The sequence below is a fragment of the Crinia signifera genome, chromosome 1 (genome assembly GCF_055691185.1).
Source record: "Crinia signifera chromosome 1, ASM5569118v1, whole genome shotgun sequence".
Lineage (NCBI taxonomy): Eukaryota > Metazoa > Chordata > Amphibia > Anura > Myobatrachidae > Crinia > Crinia signifera.
Window position 1 is genome coordinate 175,022,227 of NC_139217.1, and position 21,606 is coordinate 175,043,832.

General features: G+C 45.7%; 1 protein-coding gene across 1 annotated transcript in view; it reads left to right on the forward strand.

Annotated features, from left to right (window-relative positions):
- LOC146064376 (estradiol 17-beta-dehydrogenase 11-like) overlaps positions 1-21,606 on the forward strand; it is a 45,785-nt gene that overhangs the window by 21,417 nt on the left and 2,762 nt on the right. Inside the window, exons 5-6 of the mRNA XM_083177815.1 lie at positions 17,712-17,849; positions 20,295-20,411. Coding sequence (XP_083033941.1) covers positions 17,712-17,849; positions 20,295-20,411 — 255 coding nt within the window. The remainder of the gene's footprint in view (positions 1-17,711; positions 17,850-20,294; positions 20,412-21,606) is intronic.

The window sequence follows — 21,606 nt, forward strand, 5'->3', positions numbered from 1 at the left end:
AGCAACCAGGGGGGCTTTACCCCTCACACCCTCCCCATAAAGGTACTGGAACATTGGACCCTGACTGATAACCTCTGGTGACCCAGAACTTAATACCCATCGTGGAAAGAATCCACACAAGACACCCATATACCATAAGAAGCACCGGGACTACTTTTCATAGTTATATGATACTGACACCTATTAATCCAACGGTATACTGTTAATCCTATTTGGAAGCCCGCATACAACGCCCAACCTCTTTGCTGGACTTTTAAAAACTGCGGCATAATCAAGCCAAGTATAATACCGGCAAAGCTAATCATAAACTGAACCTCTAAGGAACTCTACCGCAGAATACAGGTTTGATAAGGCACAAAGGTACCTGGTAGAACAGTGTGTTCTCATGCTTTTTCTTTTATTGGCAGAGTGTCTATATATTCGTGCTGTGTGGCTGTTAGACGACACACTTTAGAAGATGTAACCAGCTTGAGATTTGTTCAAATGATAAGCTTGCAGAATACAACAGTACTTCAGTGGTTAACTTCAGGTGCAATACAACTGATGCAGGAATCACAATTACGGGTGTTACTTATCTGTAGCGTTCAGCTTGTGCAGGGTTGATGGCAATTGACTGGTTTACGCTGCGGTATCTCTCCCAGCGACGCTACTGCCACAGATGATGGATCTCCCTGTATAAAGGACACGCTTGTAACGGGAGTACAGCGGGACTTGCTCTTACGCGCTCCGATGCACGTGGAGCTGCAAACAGGCATGGAGGATGTCACACACGCGCTGAGGCACACTATCACTTCCTACAAGAAGGAAACGCTGCCAGCAGGGTCAGGTGGCTCTTCCCTGCTAATTGCTATGTAAGCTGTCACTCAAGGTGACGTCTAGCTACAGTGGCTGCAAGGGGACAAGGCAGTCTCTAGGCTGCCCACTAACCAGTGTGTATGGAGACAGACGCAGGGCGCTGCTTTCTAACATCTTTCTCACTAATGGACCATATATGATCATTGCCTATACTCTGCTGCCCTCTAGGGGAATTTACTCGTATTACAAATACCTTAAGCAATTCAACTAATAGGAGCTGAAGCGAGGTAGAAAGTATATGGTTACAGTTAGATATCTTCAAGAATTGTTTGTTCTATACTATTTTTCTTCCCGCCACAGGGTCTGCCCGGGACCGCGGGTAATCCTTAGAAGGAACTAGTATCATAAAAACTGTTTACTTATTCTTTTAAATGAGTCACTGGTGAATACAGCCTGGTAAAACTTGGACACGAGGTGGCCCCTTTCAACATCCTCTCAGCGAGGCTCCTAGCATAACTGTACGCATATTATAGCTAAACCTAATATACTAAACATACAAAGTCTACGGCCTCTTTAAGCCATGACTTATTATTCTACCAAAGCCCATAACATATTAACTATGCTACCATATTATAAAATGCATTGAACCGCGGCGGACCGCATGGGATTACCACTCCCACAACGCCTCACATAAGATTTCTTCTGCTTGCCATATAATCTTCTAAGTCCTAGCGAGACAAACCCCTATTCTTGAGTAGCCCTCCAGGGCATGGAAAGATACCTTCGCAAGGTAATCCATACCACTCCTGATACAAACCCTACACCCAAAAAAATGGGCAAAAAAACTCAACAACAGGGAAAACAAGCCCTCCCATCCCCGTCTTATAGTGAGGAACTGGAAGATAACACTGAAAACCCATCTGCAAACCTCTCCACATTGCAGGCCCCGTCTGCGGTAGTAGACATGGCCCATGAAATCTCTAAAATTCTCATGCCACAACTAGAGAAAAAACTAGACACTCTCCAGTCCTCATTCGACGCAGCATTGGCCAAAATTGATACCAACTCTGCTAGACTGACCACAGTAGAAAGCAGGGTTAGCGACATTGAAGATCAAACCCATAGTATGCAAAGGGACATTACATCCCAATCCGACACTGTGCAATCTTTACTGGCCAAAATAGACGATTTGGAAAATCGTAATAGACGGAGCAACCTACGATATGTGGGGATACCTGAGCAGATTACAGGCCAATCCCTTGTGGACCTAATCACAGTAACTATCCCTGAAAAGTTACAGATTTCAGACCCGACAATACTCCCATATGTAGAGAGAGCGCACAGGATAGGCCCGGACAGAGCAGCCCAGAATGCCAGATCAAGGCCAGTCATTGCTAAGTTTCTAGACTACAGAATGAAAGACAAAATCCTTACAGCATACCGCAAAATCCCTTCTTTGGAGGTGAATGGCTTTAAGATCCTGATCTTCCAGGACTTTTCGGCCACAGAAACGCAAAAAAGACGGGATTTTGCAGAGGTCTGCCGCTGGCTGCACAATCACAATGTAAAATTTGCACTATTATATCCTGCAAAATTAAGGGTTGAGGACGGGGGACAGGCACGCTACTTTATCGACCCCCAACAAGCCAAAACCCATTTTGCCATACAAGCTGACGAAGCCCACCCTCCAAATAGATGATGCAAGAATGTTAACGTCATACAAACTGGAGAGAATCTGCCCTAAGATAGTCGGCGAAAGCCACACACAAAGGATATTTCTATAAAAAAAAAAAAAAAAACAGATGGTAAAAAAGATTTTATGGAAATAAGCAGATATATGATCTCACATGGGAGTGGAATCCCATTGTACCTCTTAGTTAAGTTCATTTAATTACATGTTACATCTTTGAATATATTAGACGCGCACCTCAAAGAAGAGGATGCCTGTCATTGGTTGGTTTCCAATAGGAAAAGTTAGAAATTGGTGGTTACAGCACTATTTGTTTGTCAAAATGCTTTGTTTGAATTTTGTTATGTTTTGCTCTCTCTCTTGGCCTCTCCCTCCTCGCCCAGGCGAAACACCCCTCTTACTTTTCGCACTTACCCCGCTTGCTGGGACGGGGACTGGTGCACAGATACAGGATCAACTTCTAACACATAATCACGCCCGGACGGCCATAGGCTAACACAATGATAAATCCCAACAACACTAACACCACAACAAATACGCCTAATACCCTAAAATTCTTATCATGGAACGTGGGGGGGCTGAATTCAGTAGTTAAGCGCAAGCGTGTCACCACACACCTAAAAAGATTTAACCCCGATGTCGTCCTCCTGCAGGAGACGCATTGGAAAGAGGGGGAAACCGCCACATTACGCGCCCCATGGATAGACCAATGCATAACGGCTAACTTCAATAGGAAGGTCAGAGGAGTGGCTATAATATTCCGTAAAAACGTAAACTACACTGTTCTGTCAACCATGACCGATCCAAATGGTAGATACATCATTATGGACGTGGAAATCTGGGGCAACAAATACACATTAGTGAATATTTACGCACCAAACACAAATCAACAAGACTTTATAGGGAAGATAATTGGTCTATTATCACAGCGCTTGAACCACTCCATAATATTAGCTGGAGATTTTAATTCTGTAGAAGACCCGACCAGAGATAGACAACCAGCCCAGCGAATCAACCAGACAATATGGACCCAATATCAGTCTCTCAAAACAACACTACAGCTCACAGACATATGGCGTCTGCTTAACCCCACAGACAACACATACACTTTTTACTCAGCGGCTCACAGCACATGGTCACGCATAGATACACTCTACTTAGCAGATCATTTAACTTCTAAAGTGGTTAAAGCAGATATCCACCCTATACTAATATCGGACCATGCCCCTATCACACTCCAAATAATGCCATCATTTAACTACGGAGGCAGCAGACAATGGCGCTTCCCGGCATACTTATACAACTCAGACAAATTCAGGGAGTTCCTGTTGGCATCCTGGATGAACTATCAGGACGATAACATTGACTCCTGGGACACTCCTACTATCTTCTGGGGCGCCTCCAAAGCAGTTTTAAGGGGTCAAATCATAGACTATGTATCAAGACAACGTAAAGCAGCTACAGCCTCTTACAAATGCCTTTCAAGTTCAATGAATTCCGCCCTGCAAAACTATAAAAATAACCCCACACCAACCTCACTACTTAAATACCAGGAAGCAAAACAACTCCTAGATACCCATTTACTGGAACAGGCCAAGAAAGATGTACTCTACACAAAACAAAAATTCTTTAGATGGGGTAATAAGACCGGCAAACTGTTAGCCAACATGTCCAAACCCAAACACAAACGTACATATACGTGACTGCAATACGCAACCCACAATCCGGACAATTATCTACTAACACCCCCGACATACTCACAGAATTCGAAAAATACTTCACAACATTATATAAAGACCACACAGCAGACCCTGCAAACCGAACAGACTTATTTCACGATCTACACCTCCCAAAGCTAACCCCATCACAAAGTGACCTACTGACAGAACCCATAAACCTAGAGGAGGTTGTAAAGGCAATCACCTCTTCCCATCTGGGGAAATCCCCTGGCCCAGATGGCCTTTCAAACGAATACTTTAAACTCCTCCAGCACCAACTAGCCCCGGCACTCACAGACCTATTTAATAACCTCCTCACACACCATACTCCTTTCCCACATTTAACAAACACGACCACCATATTATTACCCAAACCACAAAAGGATCCCCAACTAGTGGAATCCTACAGGCCCATTAGTCTAATAAACACAGACATCAAATTATTGGCCAAAATCATAGCAGACAGGATGCAAACAATACTCCCTGACCTCCTCACACCAACTCAACTAGGATTTATCCGTGGAAGGCACTCAGTGAAAGGTATTAGAACAGCCATAGCGGCGGTGGCATCGTCCACCCTAACCAACACCCACACCAATATTCTACTAAGCCTTGACACGGTTCTGTGGCCCCACCTCTTTCAAACCTCTTTCAAACCTTAGAACAAAGAGGTTTCAACACAACATTGATTGATTTTATTAAATATCTATATAACTCCCCCACAACTAGAATCATGATAAATGGTACCCTTGATGACCCAATAGAGATGCACAGGGGCACCCGCCAGGGTTGCCCTTTATCACCTCTATTATTTAACCTGGCATTGGACCCATTTTTACGCCTTCTGGAAGCCGACCCCATCTTCAAGGGCATATCAATTGGATCCAAGGTTGTGAAGCTCACCGCCTTTGCGGATGATATCTTACTATATATTTCTAACCCGACGGAGTCTCTCCATCACATTATACAACTATTTAAACACTTCAAAGAAATATCGGGCTTCGCAATCAACATGCAAAAATCCAAGGCACTTTCCCTGACATCGCACCCCTTACCCACTGATTTCACCAAAAGTGTACCATTTGTTTGGGCCACCAATTCATTTACTTATCTAGGCACGCAAATCCCCCGACATCTAGGAATGCTTTATAAATTAAATTATAGTATTAAATAGTATTAAATTAAATATAATAAAATAGACCCATTTTTACGCCTTCTGGAAGCCGACCCCATCTTCAAGGGCATATCAATTGGATCCAAGGTTGTGAAGCTCACCGCCTTTGCGGATGATATCTTACTATATATTTCTAACCCGACGGAGTCTCTCCATCACATTATACAACTATTTAAACACTTCAAAGAAATATCGGGCTTCGCAATCAACATGCAAAAATCCAAGGCACTTTCCCTGACATCGCACCCCTTACCCACTGATTTCACCAAAAGTGTACCATTTGTTTGGGCCACCAATTCATTTACTTATCTAGGCACGCAAATCCCCCGACATCTAGGAATGCTTTATAAATTAAATTATGCCCCCACATTCCAACAAACCTATGAGGAGCTAAAAAATTGGAAAAACCTACCCATCTCCTACATTGGGAGAATAAACTTAATCAAGATGGTTACTTTTCCACGAATAATGTACCTTCTGCAAGGACTACCCCTATACATCTCCCCCAAGGACATTAAAACTTTTAATAAAAAAAGGGATTTTTGTAAGAACTTACCGTTCGAATCCCTTTCTCTGATATGGTCCTGGTGACACAGCTCAACACTGGGATGTAGGAGGGTCCGAAGGAGCCAGGCACCTATCCTAAAGCTTTAGAGGGTAGGCTCCTCCCCTACTGCATCCCTGGACTCTTCAGTTCAATCTTTCAAAGCCACTGGAATACATTAACTCAGTACAAACGCCTGCACATATTATATGCACATTTTATAACAGAAACTGTTAACTCTTAACCATTTTAACATGAACATCATGAAATTCTGGCATACTTACTGAGCGTAAGGGAGGGATCGCTGTGTCACCAGGACCATATCAGAGAAAGGGATTCGAACGGTAAGTTCTTACAAAAATCCCTTTTTCTCTTTCAATGGTCCTGGTGACACAGCTCAACACTGGGACGTTCCAGAGCCGGTCCTTTGGGAGGGTACGCTCAGGTCTGCAGCTCTCAGCACTGCTCGCCCGAATGATGCGTCCTCCGACGCGAACTCATGGAATCTATAGAATTTGGCAAATGTGTGAACAGATGACCAAGTGGCAGCTCTGCAAACCTGCTCAGCTGTGGCCCCATGTCGGACCGCCCAAGAGGTGGCAACTGACCTGGTGGTATGCGCATTTATTCTGGCCGGTACAGGCCTACCCACTTTGGTGTATGCAAAGGCTATCACAGAACGCAACCACCTAGCAATGGTCTGCTTAGATGCAGGCCAACCAATTTTATGTACGTCATACAGTACCAATAAAGTGTCAGTTTTCCTAACACTCTTCACTCTGTCCACATATATGCGTAAGGCACGCACAACATCCAAAGTCTTCAACTTGTCCCTTTTCTTGGAACCCTCTGGGGGTTGAAACACAGGTAGAACTATCTCCTGATTTAAATGGAAGGTAGAGACTACCTTCGGTAAAAATTGCGGCACTGTTCTCAGAACAGCCCTGTCATCGTGAAAAATTAAGAAGGGAGATTTGCATGACAAGGCTCCCAGCTCTGACACCCTTTTAGCAGATGCTACTGCTAACAAAAACACTAGCTTCCACGTGAGAAACTTAAAGTCAGCCGACCTTAAAGGCTCAAAAGGTGCCTTCTGAAGGCAATCCAAAACCAGGGACAGATCCCAAGGTGCTACTGGTTGCTTGTAAGGGGGTTTCAGTCTGGATACCCCTTGTAAAAAGGTTTGAATCTCCGGTAAAATGGCAATTCTTTTTTGAAAATAGATGGACAAGGCCGAAATCTGCACCTTCAACGACTGAAGGCTTAGGCCCGAAGAAAATCCATCTTGTAGAAAATCCAACATTTTTGATAATTTGAAGTGAGATGTGTGAGCTTTTTGCCTCTCACACCATCTAATATAAGTCTTCCAGACTCTATAATAATTTGCCGAAGAAACAGCTTTTCTGGCTTTTATCATAGTCTGCACTACTGCGTCAGAAAATCCTTTCTTTTTTAAAATGGCGGTTTCAATAACCAAGCCGTCAAAATCAATCGATCGGAATCCAGGTGATTGAATGGGCCTTGTCTTAACAGGTCTGGTCTCAGAGGTAGACGCCATGAATCCACTGATAACCTCTGAAGCCTCGAGTACCAAGACCTCCTTGGCCAATCTGGGGCCACAAGGATCACCGGAACCTTCTGGTCCTGTACCCTCTTCAACAGTCTCGCTAACATTGGAATTGGAGGGAATGCATAAAGAAGGTCTCCCTGCCAATGAGTAGTCATGGCATCCACTGCCTCTGCTAGCGGATCTCTCGTTCTGGCATAGAACCTGGGCACCTGATGGTTGAACCTGGATGCCATTAGGTCCAAATCCGGAGTTCCCCACATTGCCGTGATCTGGTGAAACACCTGAGGATGTAGGCTCCATTCTCCTTCCTTGAGCTCCTCCCTGCTCAGGAAGTCTGCTTCTATATTCTCCACTCCTGGAATGAATATAGCCGATATGGCAGGAACATTCTGTTCCGCCCATAGGAAGATTCTGGACACCTCCCACATGGCCAATCTGCTGCGTGTACCTCCCTGGTGATTCAGATACGCCACAGCTGTGGCATTGTCGGTCTGAATCCTCAAGGGGAGGTTCCTTAACCTGTCTTCCGCTAAGGAGATCACTTTCCAGACAGCTCTCAGCTCCAAGATGTTGATTGGTAACACTGATTCGTCTGCCGTCCACAGGCCCTGCAGCCTGAGATCCAGGGCTACTGCCCCCCAGCCCCTGAGACTGGCATCGGTAGTTACTACCAACCAGTCCCAGGTCTGTAATGACCGACCCCATTGAAGGGAATCTACCTCTGTCCACCATTTCAAGGAGTCCCGAGTGTCCGCGGACAGCACTATCAACTCCGTCTTCATGGACAAAGTGTTTCCTGACCAGGCTGACAAAATGTTCCATTGGAATACTCGTGAGTGGAACCTGGCAAATTGAAGCGTTTCGAATGACGCCACCATTTTCCCCAGGAGTTTGAGGCACCTCCATACTGACAAGCTCGGAGCTCTGAGAATCTCCTGAACTAGGGTGACCAAGTCCCTGGCCTTTATCTCCGGGAGAAATACCCGATGGAGATGGGTATCCAGTATGACTCCCAAGAACTGGATCCTCTGTGATGGTACCAACTGAGATTTTTGTAAGTTTAAAATCCAGCCGTGAGCCTGCAAAAAACTGATGGCCTCTTTCAAGTGACTTTGCAGCAGGGTTGCTGACTCCGCCTTGAACAGGAGATCGTCCAAATAGGGTATTACTGTGATTCCCCTGAGCCTCAGCACTGCCGCCATCACAGACATTATTTTTGTAAATACCCTTGGCGCGGTTGCTAGCCCAAAGGGTAACGCCCGGAACTGTAAATGCAGGTCTCCTATGGCAAATCTCAACAGCGTCTGATGTTCCGGGTGAATGGGAACGTGCAGATATGCGTCTTGGACATCCATGGACGCCAGAAATTCTCCCTGGTCCAGACTCAGGAGAACAGACCTCAAAGACTCCATTTTGAAATGGTCTACCCATAGGTGAACATTTAAGGACTTCAAATTTAGTATTGGTCTGAAAGACCCGTCTGGTTTGGGCACCAGGAACAGCGTGGAGTAAAATCCTTTCTTCCACTCTGCCCTGGGAACCGGAATTACCACCCCTTTTTCCAAAAGGGAATGAGCCGCTCTCATCAGAGCTGTGCGCAGGAGCGCCTGCTTTGGTATGGGTGTGAGGATGAACCTCTTCGGAGGGCGCCCTCTGAAAGGGATTTTGTAACCCTGGGTAATAATCTCTAAGACCCAGGTATCCTGGTCTAGAGAAGCCCAAGCGTCCCTGAAGTGTGTGAGACGCCCCCCCACCTTTATCCCTGCCGGGCTTATCCCCAGGCAGTCATGCGGAGGGTTTATCCTCTCCTTTAGAGGCAGGCTTCTTATGGAAAGAGCCAAACTTGGACCTTTGAGATTTGCCCCTGGAGGTCTGAAACCTTCCCCTGAACGACTGTCCCCGAAAGGACGCACCACCTCTAGGGGAGGGCCGAAAGGACGGCCTAAAAGCAGCGAATCTGGATGACTGCTTTGTTGAGGAGGCCGGCAGAAACGTACTCTTGCCGCCTGTGGCTTGTTTTATAATCTCCTCAAGCTCAGAACCAAAAAGTAACTTTCCCTTGAAAGCTAACAATTCTAGGGCCTTTTTGGACTCATTGTCCGCTTCCCAGGCCTTAAGCCAGAGCACTCTCCTGGCATTAATAGAGACTGTGGACACTCTGGTAGCCATTTTAAGAGCTTCCTCCTCTGCTTCCACCGCATATTCTGCCGCGGCCTTAATCTTTTCTGCTACCAGCAAAGCACCAGGGTCAGCCTGCAGCATGGTGCATAACTCACCAGCCCACTCTATAATGGCCTTAGAGACCCAGGCTGAAGCAATAAGGGGGCGCAGGGTAAACCCCACCCCTTCAAAAATAGCTTTGAGGTTTCCCTCGAGCTTTTTATCCACAGAATCTTTAAAAGCTGCACCACCCTGTACAGGCAATACCGTAGCTTTTGATAAACGTGCCACAGAAGCATCCACAACAGGCACTTTTTCCCAGAGTTCAGAATGAGACTCCGGCATGGGGTACAGACTAAGGAATCTTTTAGGCATCTGTAGCCTCTTATCTGGGGTTTTCCAAGCCCCTTCCAATAGTTCCTGTAACCCCTCATCTGAGGGAAAAGTAACAGCCTCCTTCCGCTGTCGCTTAAAAACACCCTTAACAGGGGTCTTATCCTCAACAGACAGTTTTAACGCCTGTTTAACAGCTACAATGAGATCCTCTATACCAGCAGCAGAGGTCTCTTCAAAATCATCACCCTGGTCCCAGGGTGTGTCAGTATACTCTCCTTCCTCCTCCTCTAACACATTAGGCATAGCATAAGACCTTTTAGGGGTCCCTGCAACATCATCCATTTTGTCCAGTATTTCACTGAATCTGTTGATCCCTTTAGCAGTATCCTGCATCACTTGAATAAGCGCAGGATCTGCCTGGGTAAGAGGCAAGGAGCCAGACGACTGCTGAGATGATGGCATAGGTCTCTGTGATTCTACCAGCACATCACTCTGCCTGTCCAGAAGCTGCACCAAAGCGTTTACAGACCTGCCTAGGGCACTGGCCCACGCAGGTTCACTCTGCTCTGCCCTATGGTGTTCACTGCCCATGGGTCTCACATCAGCGCAAGTAATGCATAAGCCCCCCTTGGCCATCTGCTCAGGGACAAACTTTTGTGTGCAAACATTGCACGCGCTCAGTGCACTAAGGGCTCCCTCCCCCAAAACCACAGCCTGATGCTCAGACATGATGCAAGTGAAAAATATATATATCTCAATATACACAGTGCAAACAATTGTACAAGCGCTTATACAAAGTCAATGCACCCAGTCACTTAGCTGTCTGTAGGTTTCAACTGCGGGGAAGCGATGCCCAGGAAATCCAAGTCACTCTGCCAGGATCAATTAGCCAGCTCAGCTCCGCTGCAAGCGTTCTGAAAGGCGCCAAAGTCAGAGTGAAGGAAGAGACCAAAAGTCCCTGCTGCTGCGGGGTCCGTGACCTCTTGGCGCCAACCACCCCCAGCTAGCCGCTCCTTAGGTAGGATTTCCTTGTTCCAGTGTCTCCCCCTCAAATGGGGACCACTTGGAACATGCCTGTCACAGCGCTGCTGTCCTCTCAGTCAGGAGCTCAGCGTGTAAGCTCCGCATAAAATGGCCGCCGCCATCACGGAGCGCCTGTCCCCCATGATCCCCACCTAACTGTGGAGCCGGTTTCAGGCTACTCCGGAGCCCAGGCAGCCTCTTAATAGAGGCTATGAGCGCAGCACAGGGAGACCAGACAGTGTCTACCCTGTGCACAGATAGCTGACAGGACGCGCTTCTGTCAGCTCCTGCTGCGCTAGCAGTGTGAGGATTCACTATGAAAATCCTCACACTGTGCCTACCTAGCTAGGGTAATAGTTAATAAAATAATAAAAATCCCCTAACTACTCTATTTCTTCGGCTGCTCCGCAGCCCTTTAGAATAGCACCCACTCCAGTGGGCACCTAACACGAACTGGAGAGTCCAGGGATGCAGTAGGGGAGGAGCCTACCCTCTAAAGCTTTAGGATAGGTGCCTGGCTCCTTCGGACCCTCCTACATCCCAGTGTTGAGCTGTGTCACCAGGACCATTGAAAGAGAAATGTCAGAGAGTTCATATGGAACAATGGCAGACCTAAAATAGGCCTAATAAAACTACAACAGCCTAAATGGAACGGTGGCTTGGGCCTACCAGATATTAGGCAATACAATAAAGCCACAATGTTCCTTTACCTTTCAGATTGGTTAGCCGGGACAGAATATTACACGTGCACCTCCCTGGAGAGAGAGATGGTTCCAGGGAGATGCCTGCTGTCATTCTTACACCTTCATGACCAAGAGGTCCCTAAACAGTCACAGGAAAACCCTTTAATATGGAACACAAAAAAAACATGGCACTGGGTGAGAGGCCAAGCAGGTCTAAACTCACACAAATCAATACATCTTCCATTCATAAACAACACAGATTTCCAGGAAGGGTCCGCTACGTACCCGTTCAATATATGGAGAGTGGGGGGCGTCACGGGCATTGGATCATTGGTTGACAGATCAGCACGTAGACCCCTAACCTTCTCAGAGGCAAGAGAAAAATTCCCTTGCTTAACGGGACACCCTCTGGCCTTCCTACAAGCCCAGCACTACGTTTCCACGGTAGTTCACCACTTCTCAGACAAAGATTGGAGCAATACCATTGATACCCTCCTACTACAACCACCCCTTGAGAAAAAAGCTATATCCTGCTATTATCAACACTTCCGAACCATTCTAGACTATACATCTAGTAAGCAAGGCATAGCTCAATGGACACTAAAATTCCCACAATATGACACGGACGACCTAATAAAATTCTTACTAAAATCCTGCAAAACATTACCCTCCTCTTCATATGTTGAGATGTTCCTTAACATATACCACAGGGCCTACCTATCACCCCATCGAAGCCATTTAATGGGCCGAACAAATTTGAGCGCTTGCTATAGATGTGGGGAACTGGAGGCGGATCTTTATCACTGCTTCTGGGCATGCCCAATGGTCAGAAGCTTCTGGCTCCAAATAAAGAGGTATGCAGAAACCCACCTAGTAAACTATGTCCCATTTGTAGACGACTGGGCAGTGTTAGGCGTAATCCCCTCAGACCTAAGAGTAACAAAAGGTTGTAGAGACCTATTACTAGCCATTAGTGCAGCCGCAAGAAAAACCATACTACAGGAATGGACATCAACGTCTCCCCCAACGTTTCCCTTATTTAAACATAAACTTTTTCATCTTTTTAGAATGGATTGGGTCGAGACCACTTTAAGTAAGGAATCCAAGGTAAAAAAATTCTTCTCAATGTGGGAAAGCTACATAGCCACATTATCTTTAGAAGTGAGGCAACAAATACACAAAAGCCTAAAAGACACATCCTGGTATCTATTACGCGTGATAGCCGAAGATCACCCTGTGGCTGTGACATAGTTTTCTCACCTCAGCATTTTATCATTATTCATTTTGTTTCTCCTTTCCTTTTGGGGGCTGGCGGGGGCGGGGTGGGGGGGCGAGAGAGAGGAGCACACCTTTTTGATTTTATAGGTCCACTTCTGGACTTATTTTGATTTTTGTTTTTTCTAAGACAACACCTTGTACTCATAATTAACCTATAATGTTGCTAACATCGGCAAATTACTAGAACATCGCTCTGTGAAGAAATATTGATTGTCATAATATACTTACCTGTAAGATCTGAACAAAACAACTATAAGTACATCCTGACTATAACGGATACGAAAAACCAAATATTGTGAAATCAACAGTCAATGTCATAATGTGATGTAAAAATTTCTTTTATTGAAATGATGTTCAACTATTATAACAAAACATTTCATAATGTACATGAAAGTGCTTAATAAAAATATTTTTCAATGTAGTTCAGATGTCCAGCAACTTAAAAGAATATTAGTTACTGTTTAACAATGCCGATGTTCCACTTGTGGAATGTTGGTATTTCAAAGGTCAATTTATTTATTTTATTATTATTTATTAACAGTTTCTTATATAGCGCATACATATTACGCAGCGCTTTACAGAGTATATTTGAACATTCACATGAGTCCCTGCCCCAGTCGAGCTTACAATCTATATTCCCTACCACATGTACACAGACATTCTAGGGTTAAATTTGTTGGGAGCCAATTAACCTACCAGTATATTTTTGGATTGTGGGAGGAAACCGGAGTACCCGGAGAAAACCCACACATGTACAGGGAGAATATACAAACTCCACACAGTTAGGGCCATGGTGGGAATCGAACCCATGACCTCAGTGCTGTGAGACAGTAATGCTAACCATTACACCGTCCGTACTGCCCCAATGAAATTAAAATAATCAGTCAATCATAAGGCGGCAGCGCAATGCATGCAGATATGGTCAATGTTCAGCATGTGCTGGGCTGGGAAAGAAGGCTACTGCAGCAGCAGTCAGTTCTCTCTATCTCATTGGATGAACTGAAATGTTGCTGTCTGCAACGGGGAAGGCATACTTTCCTGCTTTTGAAAACTAGTCTCAGGGAGATTATAGTTGGTAGGAGAATTTTGCACAGCGCCCCAATGAGGGGGTGAGTTATGCTCAACCCAAAGGGCATGTCTTGTTCCATATATGGAGAGATTGTGAAAAGAGATTGTGAACGTGGCACCTAGAAGCGTGGGTGTGTACTGCTACATCTGAGAGGAATCTTTTAAAATGACTTATATCCAAATGTAGATGCGCCCCAAAGCAGTTAGTAAGAGCTACTATACTTGGTATAGTGCTGGGAAATGCCCCTGGTGATTCAATGTAAATGTATCTATATCTCATTCCTTTTTTCCCAAAAAATGTAACAGTGTAATGTGGGCTAGATTAAATGAGGGAGATTGCTAGACTAATGAGGGAGAGAGGGAGATTGCTGCTATGTCAGGGAGTCTCCAGCAGAATGCAGGAGTGTAGGGAACTTATGGGGAAAGGCAGCAGAGTACCCACTTCCCCCTTCTCAGCACCAATGCCTCTAACAGTCCATGTTTTGCAGATCTCCTCAGTGTCCATAGGCGTGCGCACATTGAGAGTTACACACTAATGCAGTGCCCACCCTTATGAACCCCTCCATGCTGCTAGAAATACCTTTTACCAAAGACTTTTGCAACTGTATTCCATTAAAAGAAGCACCCATCAGTCAATTATGTGTGTTTTGCATTGTTAATTGTACTAGACCGTTGTCATATCACTACATACCTGCGTCATCCATATATGTTTCTGACTTTATTTGCATGTGCTGTTACACAGAGTAATTAGAAGATTAAAACTGAAATAGGCAGGTGATTATGGTGTGGCTGAGAAACGTTTTATAGTATAGTGAGTACCAATAGATGATGGTAGACACGCCCAAAAGGTGGTGCTACGCACACCTGTTTGACAGTGCACCTCCTAATAAATATTTTCTGCTCACGCCTATGTCAGCATCACATGAAAAACAAGTAGCAGCTGCACCACCTATGGATGTGTTAAAAAAGGTAAAAAAAAATGTGTCAGCCAGCTGCACCTGTGCACCAACTGAGATATGTAAATCATGAACAGTTGAACTGAGGACTGCAATTGGAAAACAAGATATGAGACTTTGACTATGGAATGATTGTTGATGCCAGAAACTCCTGGAAGTTTCACACAATGGCCCTTATTTAGATCTGATTGTAGTACAAATTTGTTTGGAAAATGGGAAAAACCATGTGCACTGCAGGTGGGGCAGATGTAACATGTGCAGAGAGAGTTAAATTTGGGTGGGGTGTGTTGAAACTGAAATCTATATTGCAGTGTAAAAATAATGCACCCAGTATTTTCCCTGCACAAAAACAAAATTTCCAAACAAATTTGTACTGCGATCAGATCTGAATAAAGGCCAATGTAAAGATAACAGTAAGGGGTGTACAAAACAGTTCTTTGTATAAAAAAAAAAACACCTTCATAAATGAGGGAGGTCAGAGAGGATTGGACAGATTGGTTCAAGATGCTAGGAATGTAACAGTAACTGAAATATTTATGTGGTACTACCATACCTCCCAACTGTCACGATTCCGTCGGGACAGTCCCGATTTTCGGGTCCTGTCCCGACGTCCCACCCGCGGCAGGCATTGTCCCGCTGGGGGGGGTGGCAGTTGGGAGACCCCCCAATCTAGTAGAATAGACGCTGTGCGCATGCGCACAGCGTCTATTCTCGTATGAAAATGAGGTTGCGGCTAATTAGCATAAGCCGCACCCTCATTTGCATACGCCCCGCCCCTTTTCGGGCGCTCGCACGGCTTCGCCGCGCGAGTGTCCCTATTTCATCCGGACACAAGTTGGGAGGTATGTACTACAGTGAAAGGAGATTCCTTTGTGACATGTTCTCATTCTGGCAAGAGAGTGCTGATCAAGCATGTTCTAAGTTGTACAGTATGTCAAAGTTTGTAGTTAAGTCAGAAAAGAATAGACTACATTCAAAAGATAGCACTGGCATATTTATAATGTGTGCTATGCCATTTTTTAAATACTTACCCTCCGGAGTCCCATGTTGGCAGCAGTAGCACTCAGGGCTGGATTAAAGGGGGGGGGGGGGGGCGGCACAGGGGGTAAGTACCCCTGTGCCCCCCTCTATCTAGGGGCGCCCGGTGGTTGGCATGTATTTTTTATTTATTTTTTTGTGCATGGAAGTGGGGTAGTGCTGCAGCTTCGCTTATCTGCCAATGTGACAATGATTGATGGTGCTGAGCATCGGGAGCCAAGGCACACTGACTGCACAATTGTGCAGTGCATTACTGGGAGTTAACTAAGTCCCATGAGGCTTTGCACAAGAGGTCAGAGGCTGAGAGGCTTGTGCTGAGCTCTGCTTAGTGGAGCTCATCATATGCTTCTCATGCCCATGGAGGACAACATCAACAGCGGCCCCGTCATGGGAGGGTTTTTAATTAGAGGTAGCACTGAGCCTGTCAGGGCTCCTACCAAGTAAGGTACAGAGGTATGTTTATATTAATCCTACACCACTGCAGTTACCCATTGACCAAGTTTATACTGCCTTTAATCTGTGTTTTGCCCCCGAAGGCTTAATCCGGCCCGGTAGAACTGTAGAACTCACCCAGAAAACAGTATGTAGGCAAGTTTTGCAGCCTTTTGCACATGCATAGTAGACTATGGGACAGCACTAGGGTTCCCTAGTTACCCTAATGCCCAGAGTCTACAGTGCAGTTGGCTAGAGAACAAGGGCCCCCCTCCTCTCTAGACACACCCCTGGAAGACAGACTGTACTTGTAGAGAAATAGATGCTCTGTGTAAATGATCAATTAGCAAGCCCTGGAGGAAGGCACATTAACCTCTGCTCAGGATCTTAGTGGCCCCTCCAGCACTTAAGTCTTTTACCCAGGGTTGCCTACCCTCCGGGAGGGTCCCGGAAATTGGGTCTACCTCCCGGCCCCCAGGAAAGGGGAGCAAGCCTCCCGGAATGTGGGCAGTCTCCCGCTACCTCCCCCTTGGTGGGGGGAGTCTGTGGGTAGCCCCGTCCCATGATGTGCAATGCCTGAAATATAGGCATTGCACAGTGGGGGGGGGGGGTGGCTACGAAGACGCAATCGCGATGGCCATGTCCCCACACCTGATGATCTGCTATCCTGCTCATCAGTGGCCGCGCCCCCCTGGCTCACTGAACTGGCTGCCCTATACCAGAGAAAGCAGCCAGAAAGTAGGCAACTTTGCTTTTACCCCGCTACAGCTGATGTCTGTGAAGTAGAGTTTATGGAAAATAATTCACACTGATACCCAGATTAAATAAAGGGCCTGATTCAGACCTGCTCACTAGGCTGCGTAAATTCTCAGCCTAGCAAGCAGGTAAATGCCGCCCTGTCGGACGCACACACCACCCCACCGACTGAATCCCTGCTCAAGCACATAGATACTCTGGTGTGTATCTCTCTACCTTTTTGTGTTCCATCGACATTATGTGCACCTCTGCTATGTTACTAGGGGCAGATTTATTAAGCTTGGAGAAGAGATAAACTGGAGATAAAGCGGAGAAAAGGTAAAAGGAGATAAATCACCAGCCAATCAGCTGTCTTTGAAAAAGACAGTTGGGAGTTGATTGGCTGGTGCTTTATTTCCTTTTACCTTTTCTCTGCTTTATCTCCAGTTTATCTCTTCTCCAAGCTTAATAAATCTGCCCCTAAATAACTCTTTCTTCATTTTATTCACAGTTCTACAAAGTTTGCTGCAATTGGATATCACAAGGCTCTAACAGCTGAGCTCGCAGCACTGCAGATGTCAGGGATAAAGACAACTTGCCTCTGCCCTGTATTCGTAGACACTGGCTTTGTTCAAAATGCAAGCATGAGGTAATCATGGAGTAGCCCAGGGGTTCCCAAACTTTTTCAATCACGGCACCCTAGAGCATCAAAATGTTTTCTAGGCACCCCTAGGCCAAATGTTTCTTATTGAGAAATTCAGAAAAAAATATTGGTACTTATGTATTATCTGGGCCCCCGATTTTTTCATTGCATGCCACTACTTAAGGCATGCGATGCGATGCGATTTTTCATTGCAAAGACCCAATTTTTAATTGTATACCCCCCCACTATCCAACTACGCATGGAGTTGATATCATATAGTGTGGCGAGCGCAGCGAGCCACCGAGCCCGAAGCGTGGCGAGCGCAGCGCGGATTACTTTACATGTATTCTGCGGCCACTCGCCACACTTCGGGCTCGGTGGCTCGCTGCGTGCGCCACACCTTATAGAATCAACTCCTTGCGTAGTTGGATAGTGGGGGGTATGAAATCACCCATGGGTGACTATACAATTAAAAATCGGGTCTTTACAATGAAAAATCGTATCGCATGAATTGTATGCCACTATATTGCATGCGATGCGATGAAATGAAAATTCGGGCGCCCAGATATTACATAAGTACCAAAATATTAAATAAAGTACATTGTGTTTATATGTCACATTTATCTGGTGAGGGACAGGATTTGCTTCTGTTTGTCCACATATGTTATGATTGGCAGCCACCAGCACTGGTTTTTCCTGTTACATTGCACATAACTAATATGAATTAATACTGGTCCACCAACCCAAGGCATCCCTGTAAGTGTCCTGAGGCACCCCAGGGAGCCTAGGCACACAGTTTGGGAACCCCTGGAGTAGCCTACAAATTGGAATGTGTTTAGCTTTTTAAAAACAGAAATCATGTAATAGGTACAATATAGATATTTTATCATTTCAATCAGTGAATAATGTTGAATTTACCATGCTGTATATATTGGCCCTTATTCTGGTTCACTCGCAAAGGTAAATTCCTTCTCAAATGGACAAAACCATGTGCAGAGAGTTACAGTAGATTTGGGTGAGTTATTTTGTTTCTGTGCAGGGAAAATACTGACTGCTTTATTTTTACACTGTTATAATGTGTGCGCAAGGTGGCCACAGGGTCGCTCCACTCTTTGGGGTGGGTGATGCTGCGTCACTCCACGGGGGGGGGGGGTTGCGGGCGATGCCGCCAAATCACTCCACGGAGGGGGGAGTTGATGCGGCGGTGGCACTTACCTCCATCCAGGGGGGTCCTGCGCACAATTGCCGCCCTCCAGTGACCAGCGCCCAAGGCAAATGCCTAAGGCTGCCTAGTGGTGGTGCCGGCCATGACTGTGAGCACAAAGCCTTCTGTGAGCACTATCCCAATTTATGATAGACAGTCCTGATTGGAGCGATCTGTTCCACCATCCCAGCTGCAGATATATTCATCTCACAGTGGGAAGGTTGGGAGGTAATACCCCGGTGTATAATTGTCACCTTTGTAACAATACCCCATTGTCCTGATTGCTCGATCTGTTGGGAAGTATGCTTTTAGCTTAAGGAACAAAAGGTGGATATAACCAGGAAGGTTGTGCCCTACCTAGTTTATACATGGGTTAATATTAGCAAGAGGAAAAAATTCTAAAAATATTCATATCTGGGTTTTTTTGCACTTCCTGCAGTGGTGGGAATTACTAGTGGGTTCAGGAAATAGTAGCAGGTGCTGGCAGTTTCACCATAGCCTGCTTCCTGTATTTTTTGGGGAGGTCTATGTTGACATAGGTCAACCTGGACTCTGTATTAGTGTACCGCATCCCCTTGCATGGCTCCCTGCACTCATCATGCTTCAGGCAAGGTGCCTCACTGTGCACGGCAAGCTATTATATTCTCCTTCTATGGTGTATATTTACTAAGATGGGCATTCTATTACACATGGGATGTTGCTTGGGGCAACCAATGAGATGCTATCAAGTATCTTCTAGAATGTGCTAAATAAATAAGAAGTAGATTCTGATTGGTTGCCCATAGCAACATCCCATGTGAAATAGAACTCTCATCTTAGTAAAAAAAACAACTCATGTTAACCTTTTTATATGTCAACATTTTGTTTGTGATGACCTTATGAACATGTCGACCTAATGCACATGTCAAACTTCTGTCGACCTATAGTGGTCGACCTTTTGGTTGTCAACCTAGACACTGGCAACCTAATGATCACATGCTGCACATACGCACAGTGCCAGTGACCAGTCGGTTCCGGATGGAGAGTGCCAGAATGGGATCGGGAGATCTCTCCTGCTACCATAGACTTACTGCAGTTTACACCATCTGAAGGTAAAACAATTTACATGTACGGTAGTGAGGTGATATCAGGATTATTTTCAGAACATTTAACTTCCATAATTCATGAAGACATACATACTGAAGAGCTGTAATGTATAATAATCTTAGGAAGTACTTAGCTCCTAATTCCATCTGTTCATATTCCAGAACTGCTCCCATGTTGAAACCAGAAGATGTTGCCCAGAAGTTGGTGGATGGTATACTGACTGATCAGAAAATGATTTGTATTCCACCTTTTGTAAGATTTTCCACTGTTTTAGAATTGTAAGTATAAATACATTTATTGATTTGTAAATTATATTGCTAAAAACATAATGTCACCGGAAACCAAAAATATTTTTAAGCTAAAGTTGTTACAATGAAAATCTAAAACAAAAGTCATGTTACTTTGTATGCACTGTTTTCTGGATCCATCAAAGTACCCTATGGGCCCAATTCAGACCTGTTCGCTGGGCTGCGTATCTTCGAAGCCCAGCGCTCAGGTAAACTCCACCCTGCCAGAGCACCCTCCCTGTGCACTGATTACATAAGCACAGCGGTGCACACAGGGGGGGGGGGAACCATTGTAATCACTCACCAGCTAATGGTTTCCCCCTCTTCACAGTGTAGACTTAAGGCCCCCATACACTAGGGCGACTTGTCCTGCCTCCGACTAAAAAATCTTATTCAAAAGACTGGGCGGCCACTGATTGGCTGAGAGCTCAGCCAATCAGCGGCCGCCCGGTCTTTTAAATAGGATTTCTTCCTATTCTCCCGCTGCGCAGACGGTCTCTGCTCTGTAACGCCTGCGGTCCCTGCCTGCACTACCTCTGCCGGGAGCCGTCATTGCGGGGGGGGGCACTGCTAGTAAGACAGGGGGGCTGTATATAAAGATATATCGGATCTGAACATCGTGGGTGCTAAAAAGCACCCATGATGGCTCAGATTCCGATATATCTTATGTTCTGCAGGTCCGACGCCGTGATCCGATCCGATGCGCGCGGGACCGCACATTAGATCAGATGTCAAGCAGATGCGATTTTGGGCCGATTTATCGGCCCAAAGGGACGAAATCGGATGGAATCGGCCGAAAATCGCATAGTGTATGGGGGCCTTTACTCAGTGCTGCGATGACCTGGGGAGATCGAGGCCGGATGATGACCTTAGTGGCCCTCCCTCCCTACAGCCAGGCCCACCTGCATTTTTTTGGTGCCACTCCCACCTAGATTGCTAGCCATCGCTGGTTATGTTCGCAAAGGGGAACCCACGCATAGACATAGGATAGACAGTGTCTAGGTCGACAGTCCATAGGGCAACACCAAAAGATCGACATGCACGGTCGACGTTGACTAAATATAGCAGTAGGACGACAGTGACAAAAAGTCAACATATGAAAAAGTTCACATGAGTTTTAGTGTCAATGTCAACACCTGAACATGTGGCCCCCTAATTATGTTCGCTTGTTGTGCTTTGAGCCGGG